The 22,111-nt window shown below is 51.3% G+C and overlaps 1 protein-coding gene and 1 pseudogene across 1 annotated transcript; both read left to right on the forward strand.

Moving 5' to 3' along the window:
• On the forward strand, window positions 1-7,382 carry LOC141996296 (butyrophilin subfamily 1 member A1-like; annotated as a pseudogene).
• A 3,558-nt stretch (window positions 7,383-10,940) lies between these two features.
• Window positions 10,941-17,115, forward strand: LOC141996297 (E3 ubiquitin-protein ligase TRIM39-like). Its single transcript, XM_074968284.1, has 4 exons — window positions 10,941-10,989; window positions 12,953-12,973; window positions 13,078-13,104; window positions 16,553-17,115. Exons 1-4 carry the CDS (start codon window positions 10,941-10,943, stop codon window positions 17,113-17,115), a joined length of 660 nt encoding a protein of 219 aa, XP_074824385.1.
• Window positions 17,116-22,111: the final 4,996 nt, after the last annotated feature.

Here is a 22,111-nt window from a genome sequence, read left to right on the forward strand (position 1 = left end):
ATGATGGGGAAGGTTCCCTCGTTCTCTCCCGGCTCCACAGTGAGCTCCGCTCTGCCCGGCTACGTCGCTCTCTGCCTCGCTCTACAGGTTCACAGTCTGGTGTCAGGTAGGAGCTCTGGGCTCCTCGCTGGGTTTGCTGATGTTCTCTTGCTGGTCATCACCATCCACCTCGCTTCCCTGCCTTGTCTCGTAAACCACGTCTGCTTTTTGCAGGGCCAGCCCTAGACCAAATGGTGCCCTCGGCGAGGAGCGTTTCTTTATTGCCCCCCCCTTCCATTTGTTAAATTTTTGAATACTTTTCTTTTATTGTATTTGTAGCCCATTTCATGGCTTTGATGCACGATTTGCATGCATGATTTATCCCTGTCATATAAGACAATAAATGGGCATGCTAGGATCTGTACATCTGTATCTATTCATGCCTATATAAGCAAAAAAAAAAAAAGTTTCCTCAAAGAAAATTTTTAATTGTAGGAATAACTGGAATGTACTCACATCTATACTTGAAACATTTCACTTCAAACATTCTGTTTTCCCTTTTGTCACTAACAGACACAGGACCCCAAGCCTGGCACCCCCCGAGCCTGGCGCCCACCAATCCTGGCACTCCAGGTGATTGGCTGGGTCGCCTGCCCCTAAATCCAGCCCTGGTCTTTTGCTCTTTACACAACGACCATAAACCACAGAGCACAGCTGGGTCCTAGTGATGGTGTTTATCTATACACAATCTAGTCAGGCCTAGTTATACACACGCTGCTGCTCTGACTGGAGGCTTCTAAGACATAGAACATGGTGAGCGCCGTTACTGGGCTCACAAACTATTTAAAGGGACACTACACAATTCCGCTACACTACACCGCTGGACCATGTAAGTCACAGATCAGACTCTTCAGCCACAAACAAATCATGACTTCCCAACTCCCCAGTTATGAAATTAAAACCCACAAGTCATTCACACTGCACTAGGCACAGCCGTCTAGGGGTGAGAGTGAGGCCTTCTTCATTCTGTGCCCTCAGTGAAAGTCTTATCGTATCCCATGGCACCCCCGGAGCTGCCCCCACAGCTACACAGACATTTTGGTTCCCTCCTGCTGTGGTTTCCATTCTGCTAATTTAACCAGCTCTCTTTGTCGCTCTGGATGCTGAGTCTCTGCCCAGAGACCCCCCCTTTCTGTTCAGTTCCACAATGGCTGGTTCTCTGCCCCCTGCACTTTTCTATCTGCCTCCTTCTCCCTCTTCATTATCTGACTTCTGACTTTACCTGCACAGTGGCAATGATCTCTTTTCACATCCTGCTGGCCCTTACACCATCCTTACAGCAGTCAGGGAGGGCACTGCACTGGAGCAGCATGAAAAGTCCTCGGTGTGTCAGAGAACCAGCCCCCCCTCCCCATTACCCATTATACCCAAGGTGCTTGTGAGAAGTGTTCAGCCCTGTTCAGCGATGATAGGGACAGTGTATAACATTCACCTGTGAACTCTGGGTGACAGATATGGCAACCACATGCCGTATTTGGGGACTATCAAATTAACATCATGAATATTCTGTCTATTCTGCACCCTCTCCCTAGATAGTATCTGTGATGGGTTCGGTCACAGAGACCCCCTGGAGACTGTCACCTGATGCTCTGGGGTACCACAGAGAACAACCCTCCTGCCAGAACGGGTGCCCCTCCACTCTTGTCTTGCTGAGCCAGACACTCCAATTCGGCTCCAGCCCAGACTCAGAGGTTGGGCCACGCCCCTCTGCAGTTCACAGAAACTGAGATTCACTCAGCCGTGGGGCTTCTCAGTTAACAGGGACTTTCCCAGCGCCCAGTGTTCAGCCTTTCTGGGAGCCTGAACCCCAAATAAATCCATTTTACTCTGTATAAAGCTTATACAGGGTAAACTCATAAAATGTTCACCCTCTATATCACTGAAAGAGAGACGTGCACAACTGTTTTTCCCCCAGGTAACAATTACTTGCACTGGGTTTATTAATAAACAAAAACGATTTTATTAAGTATAAAAAGTAGGATTTAAGTGGTTTTAAGTAATAACAGACAGAACAAAGTAAATCATAATGCAAGATAAACCAAAACACGCACGGCTCAGCTTAATACACTAAGAAATCAGTTACAGATGATAACTTCTCACCCTCGATGTTATTTCAAGTAAAATGCTTCCCAGGTCAGTTGCCTTTTCTGACCTGGGTCCAGCCTGTTCTCTCCCACCCCTGTAGTCACAGTTCTTTTGTTTCCAGATACTTTCAGGTATCTCCTTGGGGTGGGGAGGCCATCTCTTAAGCCAGATGAAGACCCTCATTGTTTACTTCCCCCGCCTTATATAGAATTTCCCTAAGGCGGGGAAACCCTTGTTTGGAATCCCACCCCCACTCTGGAAAAGTACCCGCTTCAAGATGGATTTCAGTATCAGGTGACATGGTCACATGTCTGTGTAAGACCCCAGTCTCCATTCTTCCTAGGTTGCCTGACCCATACACAGGAAGGCTTTAAGGTAAACCAGGCCATTTACAGCCAATTGTCCTGTCAATGGCAGTCACCAAGTTCCTGATGCCCCATTGACTGCCCTCACCTGGTCTGACTACACCAGTAATACAAGTTCATACCTCATATTTCTATAAGAACGATAGATGCATACAAATAGGAAAATCAAATGCAGCACATTATAACTTTTTCAGTGATATGTTACAAGAGACCTTTTGCATAAAGCACATTCCAGCTATGTCATTTTCAGATTCATAAGCCTATTTTCATAAAGCATACGGAGTGGAACTTCACAGTATCGATCCGTTCTATATGTATCTTTGTGGGCTCCGGACTGTAATCTACTCCGTGGGGGAGGGTTACCCCATCTCCTGCAGGATATACAAATGATGGGGCGTAATTTCTTGTGGGACAGATAACAGCTCCAGAGAAGTACCAGCCCTGCCACCTTTCCCCCAGGATGGATGCTCAGAGCATGGAGGTGAGATGGTTCAGGTCCCCGTACTCTGCAGTTGTGCATCTGTACCACGATGGGCAGGATCAGTGTGGGGAGCAGATGCCAGAATATCAAGGAAGGACTGAGCTCTGAAAAGACCACATCACGGATGGGAGTGTTTCCCTGAGAATACGCGATATCCGACCCTCCGACGATGGACAGTACAAGTGTTTTTTTCAGTCTAGAGTGGCTTATGAAGACGCTTTATTGGAACTACAGGTGGCAGGTCAGTAACTTGTTGTGATACTTTGATGTCTTCAATAGGGTCATAAGTGGATCAAAGATTCATTGTGAGATGACACCTGATTTATCTCATTACAGAGGGGCAGTAGCTCTGCTCTGGTGAAGGTTTATTCTAGTTGACTGTTTTTTCTAAGGGCTCTAAAATCCACACAAATACTCAGATTGTCTCGAAGAGTGTTGTGACTCTTTGGAGTCTGGGGTAGCATTCATGGGTTACATTTACGGGGTTAATAAAATACACAAACACGCCTAAAAAGTTGGGTGATATGAATATGTTGTGTTTATTACAACTCTCTTGTGCACCCCTGGGGCCGAACAATAGCTGATCCTCCTCACACTAATGTCTGGCCTCATGTCTGGCACCCACAGGGTAACCGTGGTTGATATACAGGGTCCTGTAGCCCACCGCCTGCCACTGGGGCTTGGCTGCCCGTGGGTGCACCCACTAATTTTTCTCCATGGGTGCTCCAGCCCCGCAGCACCCACGGAGTCGGCGCCTACGCCCCTGTCCTCTCCCTCTCTCCACCCTCCTCCCTCTGGAACACCCAGCCCTTCCTCTGCCTGAGGCAGGTGTTAAAGGGGCTTCTCTAAAGCCCAAGGGGATTACAAATATGTTTCTAAAATTACCTTTGCAAGTGAAAGTAGTGGAAGAGTTTAGCCTCCCTGCCCATCAGTTAAACTGTGCACAGCTCCTTCCAGTGGTTCTTATTCAACCCTTCAGACCTGCCGCGAAGTGTCTGTGGCGAGAGGCACGGTCTGTGTTCATCAACGGGAAAGCCAGTCCCTTGTCCCTGCTCAGGAGCTGGCAGGATTATGGGGCCGCTCACCCAGCCTCACTGGAGAATGTGAAGCAGGTGCACATATGCTAGACCAGCAATACGTGAGAGGCAGGGTTACCTGGTGGATAGAGCCGTCGACTGAGCGTCAAGGGACAGGGTTCCAGTCTTTCCTTTGCTACTGAGCTGTGCAAGAATTTGGGCAAGTCTCTGTGCCTCTGTTTCCTCGCTCACCCTTTCTCCATCATGCCTGTTGAGACTGTAAACTCTTCAGCGCAGACTGTCTCCTAGGATGTGTGCATGACGCCCAGCCCGCTGGGGACCCAGTCTCAGCTGGGACCTCTAATTGCTTCTGTAAGACAAACAATCATAGCCCACAGCTCTGGCACACTTGTATGTGTGTTTTCGTCATTTCCATGTGCCTCTGGAGACATGTGGGGCCAGTGTGAATGGCACGGGAGGCGGCTCTTGTCAGCAGGGTTCGGTCACTGAGGCACTCCCCTGGGCAGTTGCCCGGCTCCCGCCCGGCCAAGGCATGGGGAGGCTGGGACTTTGCAGCTGGCCAGTGAGTTCCTGACTCACCTTCCTCAGGGTGGGCTATTGCTTAAGGGCTGCAGGTCGGAGAGGGGTTTTTCAGAGTGGCCACCAGAGTGACTGCACACACTTAGGCCACCAAAAAAATTATTGTGAGAACCCCTGCTAGCCTGTGCTTTTCTGGTGAAGACTCCCGAGTGGAAATGGCACCAGACACCCATCCCTTCTTTGTCTCTCCTGGGCGATTGTTTTCCCTCTCTAGGATGGTCTGTATGCAATTTCCAAGCAACCTAAGGGCCTCTCTGCCCACAGACTGACCCCGCAATAAAGAAATCCATTTGAATTCACAAGACACTTGCTTCAAATTAAGATAATTTTATTTCAGTTTAGCTCATCGGTAATAAAAAATCCCCAGTGTGACCTTATCAAGTGTTTGCGACAGCCCCCATCTCTCCCCCGACCCAGCCCTGCCCCTTCCACCTGAGGCCTCATCCCCTCTGTGCCCAATGGAGCCCAGCTCACATTGTGGGCTTGGCCCCTGCCCTGTGCCCCCAGGCCCCTTCCATTGTGGCCACTGGTCCCTGCCCCAGGTTAGCACCCCTCGTCCCCCCCCGGGAGGCCGGGCAGTGCAGCTCCAGCCTTTCCAAGCTGGAGTGCCAATGTAATGGCAAAAACAGCAGCCAGCAAATTTTCCTACCCCTGGTGCTCCAGGGCCGGGAGGGCTGGAGTAGGAAAATTTGCTGGCTGTTGTTTTTGCCATTACACTGGGCAGTGTGGCCACAGCCCTCCTGGCCCCAAAGCACCAGGCTGTCGACCAGTACATTGGGAGGGCCCAAGGGACCAGCCCTCCCGGCCACGGAGCACCACGCGGCCCTGGACTGTGGGGAGGCCAGACAGCGTGGCCGCAGCCCTCCTGGCCCCAAAGCACTGGGCTGTTGGGCAGCAAGGCCCCTGCCTTCCCGGCCCCGGTGTGCCAGGACTCCGAAGCCGGGCAGAGCAGCCCCAGCCCCCCTGGCCCCAGAGCATCAGCAGGCTGGCAGCCCCGGAAGAGCCGGACACCTGCAGAGTGAGAAGCCGGACGGGGAGAAGGGGCGGAGTGTGGCTGGGCCACATCCTGGCTGTTTGGGAAGGCTCAGCTTTCCCTGCCGCCCATGGTTTGTGTTTCTGTTTTGGTGAGTGTATTTCCTGGCTCTGAGAGGTATCAGTTTTCTGCTACCCATTTCAGCATTCTGGAAGGATACAAGGCCCTGCCAAGGCAACCTGAATTCCCCTATAATAAAGTCTTTTGTTAGTGAATTATTTAAGGCTTGTTTACACATACACATACACTGGTTTCAATGAACTAGTGAAGAGTTTTTCAAACTGGGTCCGTGGACCCCCAGGTACTCCAGGGGGTGCACTGACCCCACTGATCAACTCCTTCCCCTTCCTCCCTCAACACCGCCTCCTCCCTCCCAGTGCTTCCTGTGTGCTGGGGAACAGCTGTTCAGCGGTGTGCAGCAGGGGCTGGGAGGGAGGGGAAGGAGCAGAGACGGGGTGTGCTCAGGGGAGGGGATAGAAAGAGGTGGGGAAGAGGAGGGGCAGGGGTGGAGCAGGGGCAGGAAGAGGTGGGGCGAGGATGGGGTCTTGGGGGAAGGGGTGGAGTGAGAGCAGGGCCTGGTGCTGAGTGGGTTGGGCGAGGGGGTTTGCTGAAAATTTGAAATCAAAATGGGGGTCCTTAGGTTGCTAAAATTTGAGAACTGCTGAACTAGGGCAAACATCCAGGTGGAACCTCTGAAACGAGTTTGGAAATGGCTTATATTGATTTAGTTTAAGTCTTGATTTAAGGGATTTGCACTTGATTAACTAAACCAGGTTAACTAAACTGGAGAAAGTTTGTGCATAGAACAGCACTGACATTAACATTAATTCTACTCTACATCAAATAGGAATCTGGCCAAATTAGGTGACCAGCTGCACTCGTGGACTCACATTCAATTATTAGTTTGATAGGAAATGGCTTTTGATAACAGTGTAATAAAGCTTTTGGCTCATTACTGGGTTATCACAAATTTATTTATTTCTTCTGTAGGTTTGGGCTCCGATCCTGACATCTCTGTAGAGGGACATCAGGATGGAGGGATCCAGGTGGTGTGTCGATCATCTGGATGGTACCCAGAGCCTGAGGCTCAGTGGAGAGATCTCCAGGGGAAGCTCTCACCATCAGCCTCTGAAAAAATATCCCAAGAGGCCGGTGGCCTGTTTCAAACAGAGATTGCCATTGTTCTAACAGAAGAGTCCAACCATAAAGTGTCCTGCTGTGTCAGGAACCCCCGACTCGACCAGGAGAGAGAGTCAGCGATTTCCATAGCAGGTCAGTGCCCGTCCGTGCCGCACACGGCTGGACTGAGATGCCACAGACATGGGCAGAAAGTATTTATCATTGTGTCTCCTATTTATTGGCCTGGACCTTCAACATGGTGAGCACTTCTTGGAAACTTCTGAATAAGCTTAGTTCTCTTTGGATATGTCTACACGGCAATTCAAAACCCATGGCTGGCCCATGCCAGCTGACTCAGGCTTGTGGAGCTTGGGCTAAGGGGCTGTTAAATTGCAGTGTAGACATCTGGGCCTGGGCTAGAGACTGAGCTCGAGGGCCCTGCAAGGTGGAAGTTGTGCCTGCTGCCTTAGGGAGCAGCCCCTCTCTGTTTTGGGTTCTTGGGTGTTAAGATTCTGGATTCTAAAAAACAAAACATTGTGTTACGCTGCAAGCTTCAGGCAAGAGTATTTAGGTTTGTATCTGACTTCTCTCTGTGCTGGAACATCGCAGTTCTCAAGGGGGTGATGAAGAGAATTCTTATTTAAAAACAAAAAGTCTCCAGAACCGAGCCTGGCAGCTACAGCCTAACTTCAGTACCAGACAAATTGGTTGATACTATGGTAAAGAACAGAAGTACCAGACACATAGGTGAACATGATTTGTTGGGGGAAAAGTCAACGTGGCATTTGTAGAGGGAAATCATGCTGCATTAATCTATTAGAATTTTTTGAAGGGGGTCAACAAACATGTGGAGAAGGGTGATCCAGTACGTGCAGGGTACCTTGACTTTCAGAAAGCCTTTGGCAAGGCCCCTCACCAAAGGCTCTTAAGCAAAGTAAGCTGCTATGGGATAAGAGGGAAGGTGCTTTCATGGATCAGTACCTGCTTAAAAGACAGGACACAAAGAGTAGGCATAGATGGTCAGTTTTCAGAAAGAAGAGAGGTAAATCGTGGTGTCCTTCAGGAATCTGTACTGGGACCAGTGTTGTTCAACATACTAATAAAAGGTCTGAAAAAGAGGTAAACAATGAGATGGTAAAACTTGCAGATGATACAAAATTACTCAAGATAGTTAAGTCCAAAACAGACTGTGAAGAATTATGAAGGGATCTCAAAAAACTGGGGAACAAAGTGGCAGATGAAATTCGATGTGGATAAATGCAAAGTGATGCACATTGGAAAACATAATCCCAACTAGACATATAAAATGATCAGGCCTTACTTACCTGTTTCTACTCAAGAAAGAGATCTTGGACTCATTGTGGATAGTTCTCTGAAAACATCCACTCAATGTGCAGTGGTATTAATAAAAGCCCTGACTTACCTCAGGGGCTGCTTTGGCACCAGAGCAGCCCAGGAGCCGGCGGATGCCAGGAATGTTAAAAGTCACAGTGACGTTGCAGGCTGTATGATTTTATGAAAATATGCTAATGAGTATGAATATAATGTAACTGGAATATGCTTCATGCAAAAGGTCTCTTGTAAGGTATCATTCCAAAGCTTATAATCTACTGAGTGTGGTCATCCTATTTGTATAAATGTATCACTCTTGTATCTGAAACTAGAAATAGGAAATATAACTCTGAGGGCCGATTGTAATTATGCAAAGTGTGGGCCATTAATGGTGGTTTGGAATCTTGATGGCTCCCATCAACCAGGACAATTGACGGTGGATGGCTCTGTTTGCAGGCAGGCCTTCCTGTGAGCCAGGCTGGGAGCAATGAAGGCTTGGGGGGGTCTCACAGTGACATGTGACCATGTCACCTGGTACCGGACTCCATCTTAAACTTGGTGCTTTTCCATTTAGAAGTGGGGGTGGGGACCCAGAGAGACAAAAGATTCCCACCTTATGCCAACGCCATATAAGGGGGTGGAACAGAACACAGGGGGCGGCCATCATGAGAAAGCCCCTCGCTACCACCTGGGCTGGAACAAGGGCTGAACCAGGGGAAAGGATTGTGCCCAGACTGGGAAGGGGCCAGTCTGTGAAATAAACTTATTGAAACATCTCGGAGGGTGAGATTTTATCTGTATTCAGTTTTATTACTGTACTAGGCTTAGATTTGCATGTTTTATTTTATTTTGCTTGGTAATTCACTTTTTTCTGTCTGTTATTACTTGGAACCACTTAAATCCTACTTTCTATATTTAATAAAATCACTTTTTACTTATTAATTAACCCAGAGTATGTATTAATACCTGCGGGGGGGGGCAAACAGCTGTGCATATCTCTCTATCAGTGCTATAGAGGGCGAACAATTTCTGAGTTTACCCTGTGTAAGCTTTATACAGGGTAAAACGGATTTATTTGGGGTTTGGACCCCATTGGGAGTTGGGCATCTGAGTGTTAAAGAGAGGAACGCTTCTTAAGTTGCTTTCAGATAAGCCTGCAGCTTTGGGGCATGTGGCTCAGACCCTGGGTCTGTGTTGGAGCAGACTGGCGTGTCTGTCTCCACAAGACAGGGTGCTGGAGTCCCAAGCTGGCAGGGTAAGCAGGGGCAGACGTAGTCTTGGCACATCAGTTGGCAGCCCCCAGGGGGTTTCTGTGATTCAACCCGTCACGGTCACCTTAGCTCTTCCCTGCACCGATGCTGCAGGTTCCGAGCACAGAATCTCACGGTGAAAATTTAGATCATGGAGCAAAATTATGTGGCTTTTTTTCAACTAGAAGGTTGCATACTTCATTGCTTATGTAGGCTGAGCCCCTCACCCCGCACTCTGGTCAGAACCCTGTAGATTTTGTCGAAAATCAGATTCCTGAAATTCCTCTCTAGTGGCTACATGCAGCTGGTTTGCAAACTTAGGCATCACTGTCCAATTTACGAAGTCATAACTGGACACCAATGCCTGCTGGCATAAATTCCCATTTGCAGGGAGGAGCAAGTGTAAATCTTCCTGCCCATTTAATCCATCCTGTTGGAGAATTTGTCCTTCAGAATGGACTTAAACCTGCCCTGCTGGGCTCTATCATTCACAGCAGTCATGACGAGGGAGTTTATGCCAAGTGAGAGAAGAAGCCCTTTCTGTGCACTTTCATAGAATCATAGAACTGGAAGGGACCTCGAGAGGTCATTAAGTCCAGTCTCCTGCACTCATGGCAGGACCAGCACCATCTAGAACATCCCTGACAGGTGTTTGTCTAACGTGCTCTTAAAAATCTCCAGTGATGGAGACTCCACAACCTCCATCAAACCTTCCACAAAAGGAAAAACTTTTTCACTAAGAGGGTGGTGAAACACTGGAATGCGTTACCTAGGGAGGTGGTAGAATCTCCTTCCTTAGAGGTTTTTAAGGTCAGGCTTGACAAAGCCCTGGCTGGGATGATTTAACTGGGAATTGGTCCTGCTTCGAGCAGGGGGTTGGACTAGATGACCTTCTGGGGTCCCTTCCAACCCTGATATTCTATGATTCTATGATTCTATGATTCCCTAGGCAATTTATTCCCATGCTTAACCCCCCTGGCAGGTAGGAAGTTTTTCCTAATGTCCAACGTAAACCTCCCTGGCTGCAATTTAAGTCCATTGATTCTTGTCCTATCATCAGAGGTTAAGGAGACCAATTTTTCTCTCTCCTGCTTGTAACAACCTTTTAGGCATTTGAAAACTGTTATCATGTCCCCTCTCAGTCTTCTCTTTTCCAGACTAAACAAACTCAGTTCTTTCAATCTTCCCTCATAGGTCATGTTTTCCAGACCCCTAATCATCCTTGTTGCTCTTCTCTGAACTCTCTCCAATTTGTCCACATCTTTCCTGAAATGTGGCGCCCAGAGCAGGACACAATACTCCAGTTAAGGCCGAATCAATGCAGTGTGGTGGGCAGTATGGAAGTCAGCAGGCTCCAGAAAAACTTTGCAGACTCCAGTGGTGCATCATTGATCGGGAGGGCTACGCTACCAGGAGCAGATGGCTGCAGGGCATCCGCTAACTGATGGACATTCATTGAAGGAACTCTGCCTGAATCCCCAGTGAAGCAGGGGACAAGAGGTCCTGATAGGCCTCGAAATACTCCATGGGTAAAGCTCACCAGTGCTGGAACCTGTGGTGGGCCTATATTTCCTACTGCTGATCTGACCAGCAATGTCACCTTTGCTTGAGCTAAGCAGTATGACCTCCATCACCGAGGAAGGTCCCACAGATTCCATGGAGGCCTCTGGTAAGGATAAGGCATTGTGGCCCGAGACCCCCATCTTGACCATGAGAGAAGCACCAGTCCTGATGCCTATAATGCTCTGTAAACAGTCCCCGATGCTGGTTTGGCGATGGAGACCAGGAGAAGGAAGATCCCAACCTTGAAACTGAGAAGCCTTGGGATTCCAGGAATAAAGTCAGAGCCAGACCAGAGGGAGCAAGTACTTGGCCTGACTCATCTGTGACCCATAACAAGGCAGGGACCAGGGCTGATAATGGAAGCAGCTCCACCTGCACTGAGTATGCCAAGGCTGGAAGCAGTATCAGTCCCAAAGTCATCAGTTGTACTGGACTGGTTGACAGTGCCGAAGTCAAGGACGGTGAAAGCTGTTGAGATCTCCCACACCAACCTCGATACTGGCCCTGATTCAACAGCCTGTTCAGCCAATGGGGCGATAGATGGCATAGCCCTGGGCCAAAGGAGAGGTTGGGGTGAAAGGCAAAGGAGGTCTGTGGCTGCCTGGAATGCCACCGACACGGAGACAGTCAGTGCCACCATCATCCTCTTTGGTGCCAGACTCCACAGATGCCCTGGGGCCGGAACCAGAGCCCATAATACCAGGTCTCTAATCTCTCCACATGGTACCAGGGAAAGGTTAGAGGCACCCATGCCATATTGCACACGAGCACCAACCCTGTGCAAAGTGAAAGAGTCTCCTGGAGTCTCAGTTGGTCTTATGAGATCCTTTCCTTGGTGCATGCAATGGGGAACAGCTCCCCCGTTTCTTGAGAGAGGCACCTGCTCTGGACTGCGAAGCAGCAGTGCTCTCAGAGCCCGAGGGCCACTTCCAGTCAGACAAGGACCTCACAACGAAAGCAGGTCACATAGCCTGGTCAAGCAGGTGCTGCTTTAGGCAAAGGTCTCGAGCCACTTGAGTCCATTTCATGACTGAGCAACGCTTCTTTAACGTGGGCCTCACACAGGCACGGCAAGCACCATGTGTGAGGATCACTGCTGGGGACATGAACGACAATGTTTGTCCCTGATGAGGGCATCACCGAGGAAAAACTTAACTAATACCACCATAGGCGCTGACTTCCCCGTTTCCCCTGTGTGCTCGACCTCCCTCTACCCCTGGCCCTGACCCCACTCCACCCCTTCCATACGGCCCCGCCCCACCCCACCTCTTCCCACCCTAGCCCCACCCCCCATGCCAACCCCTTACCCCAAGGCCCCACCCCAACTCTGCCTCCTCCCTGCCCCTATTCCAACCCCTTCCCCAAGGCTCACTGAGCTGTCATTCTCAGGACAAGTCCTACCAAAATTTGAAAAGCTGGTTACAACATTCCGATTCTCCAGAAGAGTAGCTGATTTTAATGAGATGCATATTATTGTTAACAGCTCCGCCATAGCGCTCTTAGGTCATTTCACAACTCTTGGGCATTTGCAACCTGGCAAGGATCTCCTCTGGTCTTGGTGACGTCTGGCTCTTTCATTAATCAGTCTGTTCTATTATCTCTGCTTCACACCTCAAGCCCTGATGTTCATTTCTTGAAAAGAGCAGCTCCAGGGCTGGTCTCTTCCCACCACACTCAGTGTGGTAAAAACTGTTGCAAAGAAATCAGTCTCTCAGCATTGTCATTACCCTCCTCAATTGTTCCCTTTATTTGTTTTATATTTTTGGCTATTCCCTCTTCTAATTCCATTTTAACCCCCTAATTCCTATCATTCGCTTCACCCAGTGTACTTAATGTGGCTTTCTACTGGCTTCACAGGGTTAATACTTTTCATTTGCTGAAGGATCCCTCTTTAGCTCTAACAACCTCTTGCTCCTGACCAGGTGGCCAGATGCGGTTACTGTACTGTATTTCTTCCTTTCCTTTTCCTTTGCTGCCCAGGAGGCTTCCTTGCTTTAAGGTCTTTTTCACTCACTTCCCTTCTGCAAGGTAATGTGATACTGACTCATTTCTCTCTGTTTTATTTTCAGACAAACTCCAGGCTGAGCTCAGTAAGTTCCATTCCCCCCAGTACGACCCTTGGGTGACATTGTCTCCTGCTCAGTGTGTCTGTGTCCAGGGGCGTTCTTACCCCTCTCTCTGTGCTTGGTTGCAGGGTGGAGAAGCGCCCGGCTCTACACAGGTACTGTACATACCGCTGGTATTGTATCCATGGTGAGACCCACCTTCCCCTGGGAGCTCTCTGCTCCTTTCCCTGCACAGAGTGTTTCCCTGTGACATTCAGTCGGCTGGAAATAGCAATGTCACTGGGGGCAGACGAAACGCAGATTTATTGCTGAGCACAGGGACACACTCCCTTTGGGAAAGGGCTGATTAGTGATGAAATATGTCCCCTAGTGTCCCCTTCCCAGGGCCGTACCTGGGTTCTGCAGGATGGGCATTCTTATCTGCCCATCACTGGCACTGAACGGCTCAGCTCTCTCTTCCCAACGGCAGGATTTCCATGCTCAGACGGATCTCTACCCACAATGTTCTTCTCGTGTAACAGGACAAGACAAGAGCTGTTCAGCATCCCCCTGGCTCTGGGGTGAGGCAGGCCCTGTCCCCACTGCAAGGGCAGACAGGTTTTTATAACCAGCTTGTGACACTCCCCTGACCCAGTTGCCACAAATTGTGCCATACGGCAGCTTTTCTGCCTCACACCTGTGGCTATGTGCGTGTTTTCACCTGGCTCGCAGCCTGACCATGTGTGTGTACTCGAGCAGGCTGGGAGAGTCTGGCAGCTCCAGCAGGGATGAGAGAGTCGAGAGGATGTGCACGCACATTGTAGCACCGGGAGCCCCGGGCTCCTCGCACGCCAGGGTATCCTAATGCACTGAGCCGGGGGGGGGCAGGGCTGGATGAACTAAACTGATGGGAAAAGCTCCTTCCTCTCAGTTTAGAGCATCTCCGTGAAAGTGCTACGGCGGCACAGCTGCATCGGTGCAGGATTTTAAGCGAAGACCTGCCCTTAGACTGTGATTCACAAACGCCAAGACATGAGGTGAGGAGATGCCTACGCTAGACAGTAGGAGATGCGGATGAAAGGGGTGTGTGCTAAGCCCTGCCTCTCTCGTGGAGATGGGCACCTATCTCTGCTCAGTGATCCACAAAGGGAACCCCTTTCTTGGAGTCAGGCTGCTTAGCACCTACGGCAGATCTTGTGGGAATGAATTGGACGCCTTCCTCACACCACACAAACCGGCCGGGGTGGAGGAGCTGGCAATGACTTGTAGCCCCTTGGTTAAAGCCATCACCTGGGAGACCCTGCTTCAATTCCCGCTTCTGCCCAAGGCAGGGAAGGATTTGAACAGGGGCCTTCTAGCTCTCGGGGTAGGGCCCTAACCCCTGGGGTATGAGTTAGTCTGTTCTGAGACCTCCTCTCTCTGGAAGCTGTTCCACGACGGACTGAATAATTAAAGATCATTGGGCACAGGTGCCGACTTTCTTCTTTCTGGGTGGGTGCTCCACCCCCACCCCAAGGCCCTGCCCACACTCTGCCCCTTCCCCCAAGGCCCTGCCCTTGCTCCATCTCTTCCTGCCCCCGCTCTGCCCCACACCAGCACCTCCCGCCCACTGCCAAACAGCTGGGCCCACCAAACAGCTGATTGGAGGGTGGCTGATGGGCACCCACTGTTTTGTTTCTGAGGGTGCTCTAGCCCCGGAGCACCCACGGAGTCGGCACCTGTGATTGGGTCAGAGAGCGCAAGTATGCGTCTGACTCTACAGCTGGGGGGTTAGAGCACCCCCCGGCGAGGGGGGAAGCCAGGGTCCGTCCCTGCACCAATGGCCCTTTATTTATCCACCATGGAAAATCCTCAGCAGGAGAGAGTGCGGGAGCCCCCCACCTCCGCCTCGCCTCGTGGTCAAAGCGCTCTCCTGAGACTGGCGGAGCCCTGTTTCAGTTTAAGCTCCCCCTCTGCCCGAGGGGAGCAGGGACTGGGAGTCCCCCCATCCTAGGGGAATGCTCTGGCCCCTGGGTTAAAATGTATGAGGGAAGCCCTCCCCAGCCAGCTGCTGCGTGGCCTCGCCTGAGGGACCCGGTCTGAGAGCGTCCCTGAGCTCGCCTACCAAACTAGCTGGGACGGCTGGACCCCGATCTTCCCCCAGCCTGTGGATCACGCTGGGGCTCAGGCCGGGGAATAGGCGTCCACGCGCCTGGAGGGAGGCAGCCGTGGTCATGGCTGGAGGGAGAAACACAGGCACCGAGGGAACTTTTACTGCACAAACTTCGACTGCGAGTGAGTTTTGGCAGCTCTGGGGTCAGCAGGAGGTTTGTGCCTCACCGTGGAGCTGAAACCAGGGACTTAGGCCCCGAGCTCCTTTTGTGCCGCCCTAGGTGACCCCGGAGCCCGTGGACTGTCCTGTTGACAGCCCCTGGGATCTGTGCCCTCAGTCATTCAGATCCAGGTGAAGATCCCCCTCCGCCCGTGTAGCAACCAGCACAACGGGGAACCGGCTTGAGTGGCCTCAGAGCCCCAGCAGCTCCCACAGTACCTGCCCCTCCCCTTCCTTTGCTGCCCCCCCATGTCTGCCTCCTGCCCCAGCCCTGAGCACCTTCCTCTGCCCCCGGCACCTGCCGTCATGAGCAGTGGGCGCAGCTTCCCTTGGGGGAGGCTAGCCCCCCGTCTCACCTCTTCCACCCGCTGCCCTGCCCACACTCCACCCCCACTCGCCCCAGGCCTCTCTCCCCACCTCCCTCCCCCACTTGGCCGTCACTCGATGCATCCCACCTCACCCCCTGCCCCCGTGAGACCCCCGCCCACCGCTCACCGCATCTCGTCCTCGGGATGGCGAGCAGTGGGCGGGGGGTGAGGAGGGACACAGTGAGGGGCGGGGGGGGCTCATGGGGAGGGGGGAGGAGAGGAGGGAGGTGGTGGGCGGCAGGGACCTCGGGAGCGGAAGGGGGGGAAGTGGGGAGGGGCTCCCTCACCTGGTGGCAGCGGCTGTGCCAGGGGTGTTCTCCACCGCCCAAGCCTGCCCTTCCCGCTCCCCTAACCCTTCCCCCTCTGCCTGTGCCAGTCCTACCCCCGCCACTCCTCTGCCCCCATTACTTCCCTCCTCCCAGCCCCATGGCACCTGCCACTCCTCTCTGCTCCCCTCGTGCAACCCACCCTCAGCCCCCTCAACACACCCTCCCCCGACTCCCCTCCGTCCCTGTCTCCCCTCCCCCCATGTCCTTCCCCTTGACCCGACCCCCTGGCACCTGCCCCTCCCCTCCCCCCTTTGGTGCCCACCCCTCCCCTTCCCCATCACCCTGGCACCCACTCCTCCCTTCACCCTCTGCACCCCGGTACGTGCCCTCCCTGGTGCCTGCTCCATCCCTGGCCCCCACCCTTTCGTCCCCCTCTGATTCCTTGGTGTCTGCCTCATGCCCCCCTATTGCCCCTGGAGATCTCCCCCTTCCTTCCCTTCCACTCCTGCTCCCCACCCCCTCCCCCTGCCCCTGTCCCCCGGCATTAGCTGAGCTCCGACTCCCCTTAAGGGTGAGGAACCCCATATCACAGTGATTAATGGGCACGTGGGTGAATTGCCCTTTGATCCCAGTGACCAGCCCCTGCCCCCAGCACTGACTCTGATTCTCTCCCCAGTGGATGTGACTCTGGATCCAAACACGGCTCATCCCAGCCTCGTCCTGTCTGAGGATCAGAAAACTGTGACATACGATGAGAGACGACAGGATCGACCTGACAATCCTGAGAGATTCAATACTTATCCGATTGTCCTGGGCACAAATGGATTCACAGGCGGGAGGTTTTACTGGGAGGTGGAGGTGGGAGACAAAATAAACTGGACTGTGGGGGTTTGTAGGGAATCTGTGATCAGGACAGGGAAGGTCAGACTCACTCCTGGGAATGGATACTGGGCTGTGTGGCTGAGGGATGGAAAATACGAGGCCTGCACCTCCCCCCCCAAGATCCCCCTCCCCACAGGCATCAGGCCCAGCCGGGTGGGGGTTTTCCTGGACTATGAAGCAGGCGAGGTCTCATTTTACAGTGTGACTGACAGGTCCCATCTCTTCCCTTTCACTGACACCTTCTCCGGGACGCTCCGTCCTTATTTTTATGTTGGTTACAAAGAGGAGGGTAAAAACACTGCTCCCCTAATAATCTGTCCTGTCCCAGCTCAGGCCAAAGGGAATCTTTGTCCCTGAGAGTGACAGCCGTGGCAGAGACTATCCCCTCCCAGCGCTGACCAGCCCCCAGCCCTGTTCCCATGGGGATGGTACAAAGGGTATCACCTGCCTGCCCCCTCCCTCAGTTCCCAGTCCCAGGCCTGTGAGCTGGGGGAGAGGAGGGGGCAGAGAAGGGGGTGCGGGGAGCAGGCTGCTGGGCTGTGGGGGTGCAGGGACAGAGGGCGGTGTGGGGGTGCAATGTCAGGGGTGGATGCTGTGGCCAAGGGTGGGGTGGAGTGGGGAGGGGGCTGCAGCAGCAGGAAGGGAAGAGCCCAGATCATGAGAGAGACTCTGGGGAGGGGGTTGGGGGATGTAATGAGAGGGGAGGGGAGAGGAGAGGGGAGGGGAGGGGAGAGAGACCACAAGGAGGAAGAGAACCATGGCAGAAATGACAAAGGGGAGAAGACCCCAGTGTGAGGAGCAGGAGGATCTTGGGCAGGGTAAGAGTTGGCAGAAGGGAGGGATCCAGGAGCGGGGAAGGCTGGAGTCAGAGGAGGGAGGGATGCGTGAGGAGGGATTGGCCCTGTCTGCACTCTCCGTTTCTTGTTCCTGCAGGAGCCATTGAGCGCACGGTGGCTGCCAACACCCTCAGAGCGCGGCCGGGCGCTGCAGTGTAGACAGGACTAACCTTGGTCTCGTCTGTGCCCTGAGCTGCGCTGGCCCGGGAGGCACCTGCAGGGCCCTGCATGGCTCAGGGGAAGGTGAACATAGATCAGAACCATGTTCCATTGCAAACCCACCCAGCGCTAGCCAGGACGGGGCAGATCTGTGCCGTGACTAGATTCCAAGACAGGGGGTTTGCTGGAGAGGAGATAGCTGCATAGAGGGGGAGGGGGGATAAGTGGGGCGTTGGATGGAAAACAGTTTCTGGGACTGATGGTGAAAAGGCAGCTGCCAGGGGAGCAGGGAGACATCTGGCAGAGAGAGAAAATGGGACAGAGAGCAGGGAGTGACAGTGGACGGCGCTGTACAGCAACGCCAGGGCCAAAATATTCCTGAGGTGCTGCATGAGCCCTTCAATGCCAACTGGCAGAGCACCCACTGTACAGTAACTCAAATCAGGTCTGACACACTCATTACCCCCCCCCCACGCGGTTCTCCTCATAGGTATCCAGACGGTGTCATATATAAACTGGTGATAGGCTGGCCCCCAAAATCATTGTGTGATATCTGTGTGGGCTGTGTACAAAAGAGTGATACGTGAGTGCTGGAAATATGTTCTGAATGTGTTTGGGAGGCAGTGCGTAAAGCCAGCCAGCCCTAGCCAGAGGAACGTCTGACTGGCTTGGGGACAGGCAGAGAACAACGAAAGTACATTTACAGATAAGGTAAACGAAGCAATGCGGCCGGCAGGAAAGGGCTTAGTGAGCACGCTGGGGACAGAGTCCGCACCCCCAGGAAGTCTTCCTGGCTCCTGAAAAAATGCAGTCGACTTCCAGGACATACTGTTAGTTAGGGAAGAAAGAGAACGGCCCCCTCCGAGCCGTGGAAGCTGGGTCCCCTGGCCTGGGTGGCTAGTGATGTCAACTTCTTAGGTAACGATTGTAACGTGCTAAAACTGAGTTGTAGTCACTAGAAAGTCTGCTTTGTTTAGTTTTGTTTGGAACCAATCTGTTCTCTTCTTCTCTTGCTTAGCATCACTTAAATGGCTGTTCTTTGTTAATAAACTCAGTCTTATTTTTCCTACATATCAGTGCTGTTATACTGGAGTGTAGACTGAGTCCTCAGCTCAGCTCACAGGCTGGTGTGTGCTGTGTGTCTCTTTAGAGACAGAAAACTTAATAACGTTTTCCAGTGTCCTGTGAGAGCGACTGGACGCTGCAGAGAAATGTCTCTGGGGAACTCGGGAAGTGGAGATCATTGATTTGTTACCTGCAAGCTATGGTAAAGACTGGCAGAGTCTCGAGGAGTTTGCTGGTGAATTGAACGGGAAGATGTGGCAGGGAGCGGACACAGTCTAATCTCCCGTAAAGCTCATTCTTTCTAAAACAGAGGGGTAACACTTCGGTTTACAGTTCTGGGTGTCCGGAACAGAACTTTACACCCCTCCCACATAGGTTTGATTTCTCTCTCAGGAGATGTGGAGGGAGGTGCTTCTGTAGGTGGGGGCTCAGGGAAACCTGTTTATTGCTGGGAGACAGGCCCCCCACCCAAGTGATCCCTCCCTCTTGCTCCACATATCTATTCAGGGGACACCATCACAGGGCCTAATAACATCAGATGTCAAGAATTAGAACATTCATAAACCAGTCGGAGAACACTTCAATCTCTCTGGTCACGCGATTACAGACATGAAAGTTGCGATATTACAACAGAAAAACTTCAAAACCAGACTCCAGCGAGAGACTGTTGAATTGGAATTCATTTGCAAATTGGATACAGTTAACTTAGGCTTGAATAGAGACTGGGAGTGGCTAAGTCATTATGCAAGGTAACCTATTTCCCCTTGTTTTTTCTTACCCCCTCTCCCCCCAGTTCCTCAGACGTTCTTGTTAAACCCTGGATTTGTGCTGGAAATGGCCCACCTTGATTATCATACACATTGTAAGGAGAGTGATCACTTTAGATAAGCTATTACCAGCAGGAGAGTGGGGTGGGGGGAGAGAAAACCTTTTGTAGTGTTAAACACCCATTTTTTCATGGTCTGTGTATATAAAAATATCCTCACTGCATTTTCCACTTTATGCATACGAAGAAGTGAGCTGTAGCTCACGAAAGCTTATGCTCAAATAAATTGGTTAGTCTCTAAGGTGCCACAAGTCCTCCTTTTCTTTTTGCGAATACAGACTAACACGGCTGTTACTCTGAAACTTTTAAAAATATTTAACATTATAATAAATGCTGGAGGTGAAGCAGGGTTTTGGGTGGAGGCTGACAGCTCACAACCCCCCAGATAATAATTGCATGACCCCCTGAGGGGTCACAACCCCCAGTTTGAGAACCCCTGCTGTAAACTGATGGTGAGAGATTCCATCCCACACCTCCCTGAAACCAACTGTCTGGCTGAGGCAGCTTCCCACTCGGAGCGCTGGCTTTTGTTGATCCCATTCTTAGGCCCTTAACTCTCCCCATCCCTTGTACAGGGAGCCTAGGTGCCTAACTCAAGGCTCTGGGTTCCACTGGGTGGCAAGTGCTGAGTCTGGGTCCCCTTTGTGAATCGGGACCTTTCTGCCTCCTTCACACAGAAATCCCCAAATGCTGCTGAGCAAGGTTCAGGTGCAGCCCGTTTGTGGAAAGAGGAAAATGAAACTCAGCTCCTCTCTTCCCTGCATTGGGGCTGATGAGAATCCAGCAAAACCTCTCCAAATTCAACGGACCTGCTCCGTCTGCCTGGAGCTTTCCAAGGATCCAGCGAGCACAGCCTGTGGGCACAGTTTCTGCTGCGTGTGTGACAGAGCAGCTAGATGCTAACGCCAGACGGTCTCACTCTCTGTGGTCATGGTGTTCCCCTGGATTTGAGGTGTGTTTGTGTAACCCAGTATGTGATCAAGCTAACTGCAGCCATATTATCTGCACTCAGTCACCATGAATTAATGAAATAGAACACCATATATTGAAGGGTTAATTTGAAAGCAGGCTTTTAGAGGCAAGATCAAAACTAGCTGCAGTTTCTGCTAATCAGAATGGGAGGAGGGAAAAGACAAGTCAACATTTGAGACTGAAAGTAAACAAGTGGACAGAAAGCTTGGAGTTTGGGCACCTTTGATATAGAAGTTTATTATGACTAAAATGGTTAGGAAAAGTGATGACGTAGTAGGGGTCACTATGACCTATGTGTTTTGTAGAAGTTAATTATAAAAAGGGTTAGATATAGAATGTTCTTTGGAGCAGTCCTCTGCAGCCATCCTCAGAGAGATGTTCCAGAGGAACAGCCGTGTTCGTCTGTATTCGCAAAAAGAAAAGGAGGACTTGTGACACCTTAGAGTTAGTCCTTTTCTTTTTCCTAAGAGAGATGTTTTTCTGACACCTTTTCCCCCAGGAGGGAAGTGTTTGGCCACCGCTGACCTACCATTAATTACCCAATACTGTCTCACATTTTAGGAAAATACCCGGGATGTTCTAAATCTATTCCTTAGGTCTGTGTGGGCTTAAATGTAATAAACTGCAGTTTTAGAAAGCGCATACGTACTTGTATTAATCATTTATCAGACGGAATCACTGTGTTCCCATTGATTTATTCCCGACACTGCCTGGAGTGAAACAGTGAAGTTACCATCGCTGCGGGTTCTGAAACCCCCAGGCAACAATGATGTTGAGAGGACCAGCTGAGGCATAGCCACTAAAATTCACACAAACAGGCAAAGCTCATTGTCCAGGTGAATTAGGTCTCAGTTTCCCTGATTGTAAATAAATCATTTTTTAAAATTTCCCTTTCTACAAGGAGGGTATTGTATCGCCTGATTTATTTTGGGGGTGGGATCAAACAAGTACGGACCAGGTTCTCTTTTCACTGTGAGGGGAAACATGGACCTTGCCATTCCCAGGCTGCCCTGTGGCACTCTGCATTCCCAGAGGGAGAGGGAAGGGGAGGGGGCAGAGATGCCATGAATAGCCTAGAACCCAGCCTCTGGGGGTGAAAAGACAGAGCCAGTGTAGGGGAAGCTGTGGGCTGAGAAGACAGCTAAATTCAGGGACAGCATCTCCCACTCAGAGAAAGAGGAGCAGATGGTGGCTGACTTGCAGAATCTGTGCAGTGAGACCCATCTCAAAAAAGATATACTGGAATTGGAAAAGGTTCAGAAAAGGGCAACAAAAATGGTTAGGGGTATGGAACGGCTTCCGTATGAGGAGAGATTAATAAGACTGGGACTTTTCAGCTTGGAAAAGAGATGGCTAAGGGGAGATATGATTGAGGTCTATAAAAATACGACTGGTGTAGAGAAAGTAGATAAGGAAGTGCTGTTTACTACTTCTCATAACACAAGAACTAGGGGTCACCAAATGAAATTAGTAGGCAGCAGGTTTAAAACAAATA

Source organism: Natator depressus, chromosome 11 (assembly GCF_965152275.1).
Source record: "Natator depressus isolate rNatDep1 chromosome 11, rNatDep2.hap1, whole genome shotgun sequence".
Classification (NCBI taxonomy): Eukaryota; Metazoa; Chordata; order Testudines; family Cheloniidae; genus Natator; species Natator depressus.

What these genes read in the sequence shown, in the direction of transcription:
- LOC141996297 (XM_074968284.1), top strand. Translation starts at nt 10,941, where the DNA reads ATGACCTCCATCACCGAGGAAGGTCCCACAGATTCCATGGAGGCCTCT. An exon ending in AGATTCCATGGAGGCCTCTG is followed by an intron (nt 10,990 to 12,952) that starts GTAAGGATAAGG and finishes TTTTATTTTCAG; the next exon opens with ACAAACTCCAGGCTGAGCTC. An exon ending in CAAACTCCAGGCTGAGCTCA is followed by an intron (nt 12,974 to 13,077) that starts GTAAGTTCCATT and finishes GCTTGGTTGCAG; the next exon opens with GGTGGAGAAGCGCCCGGCTC.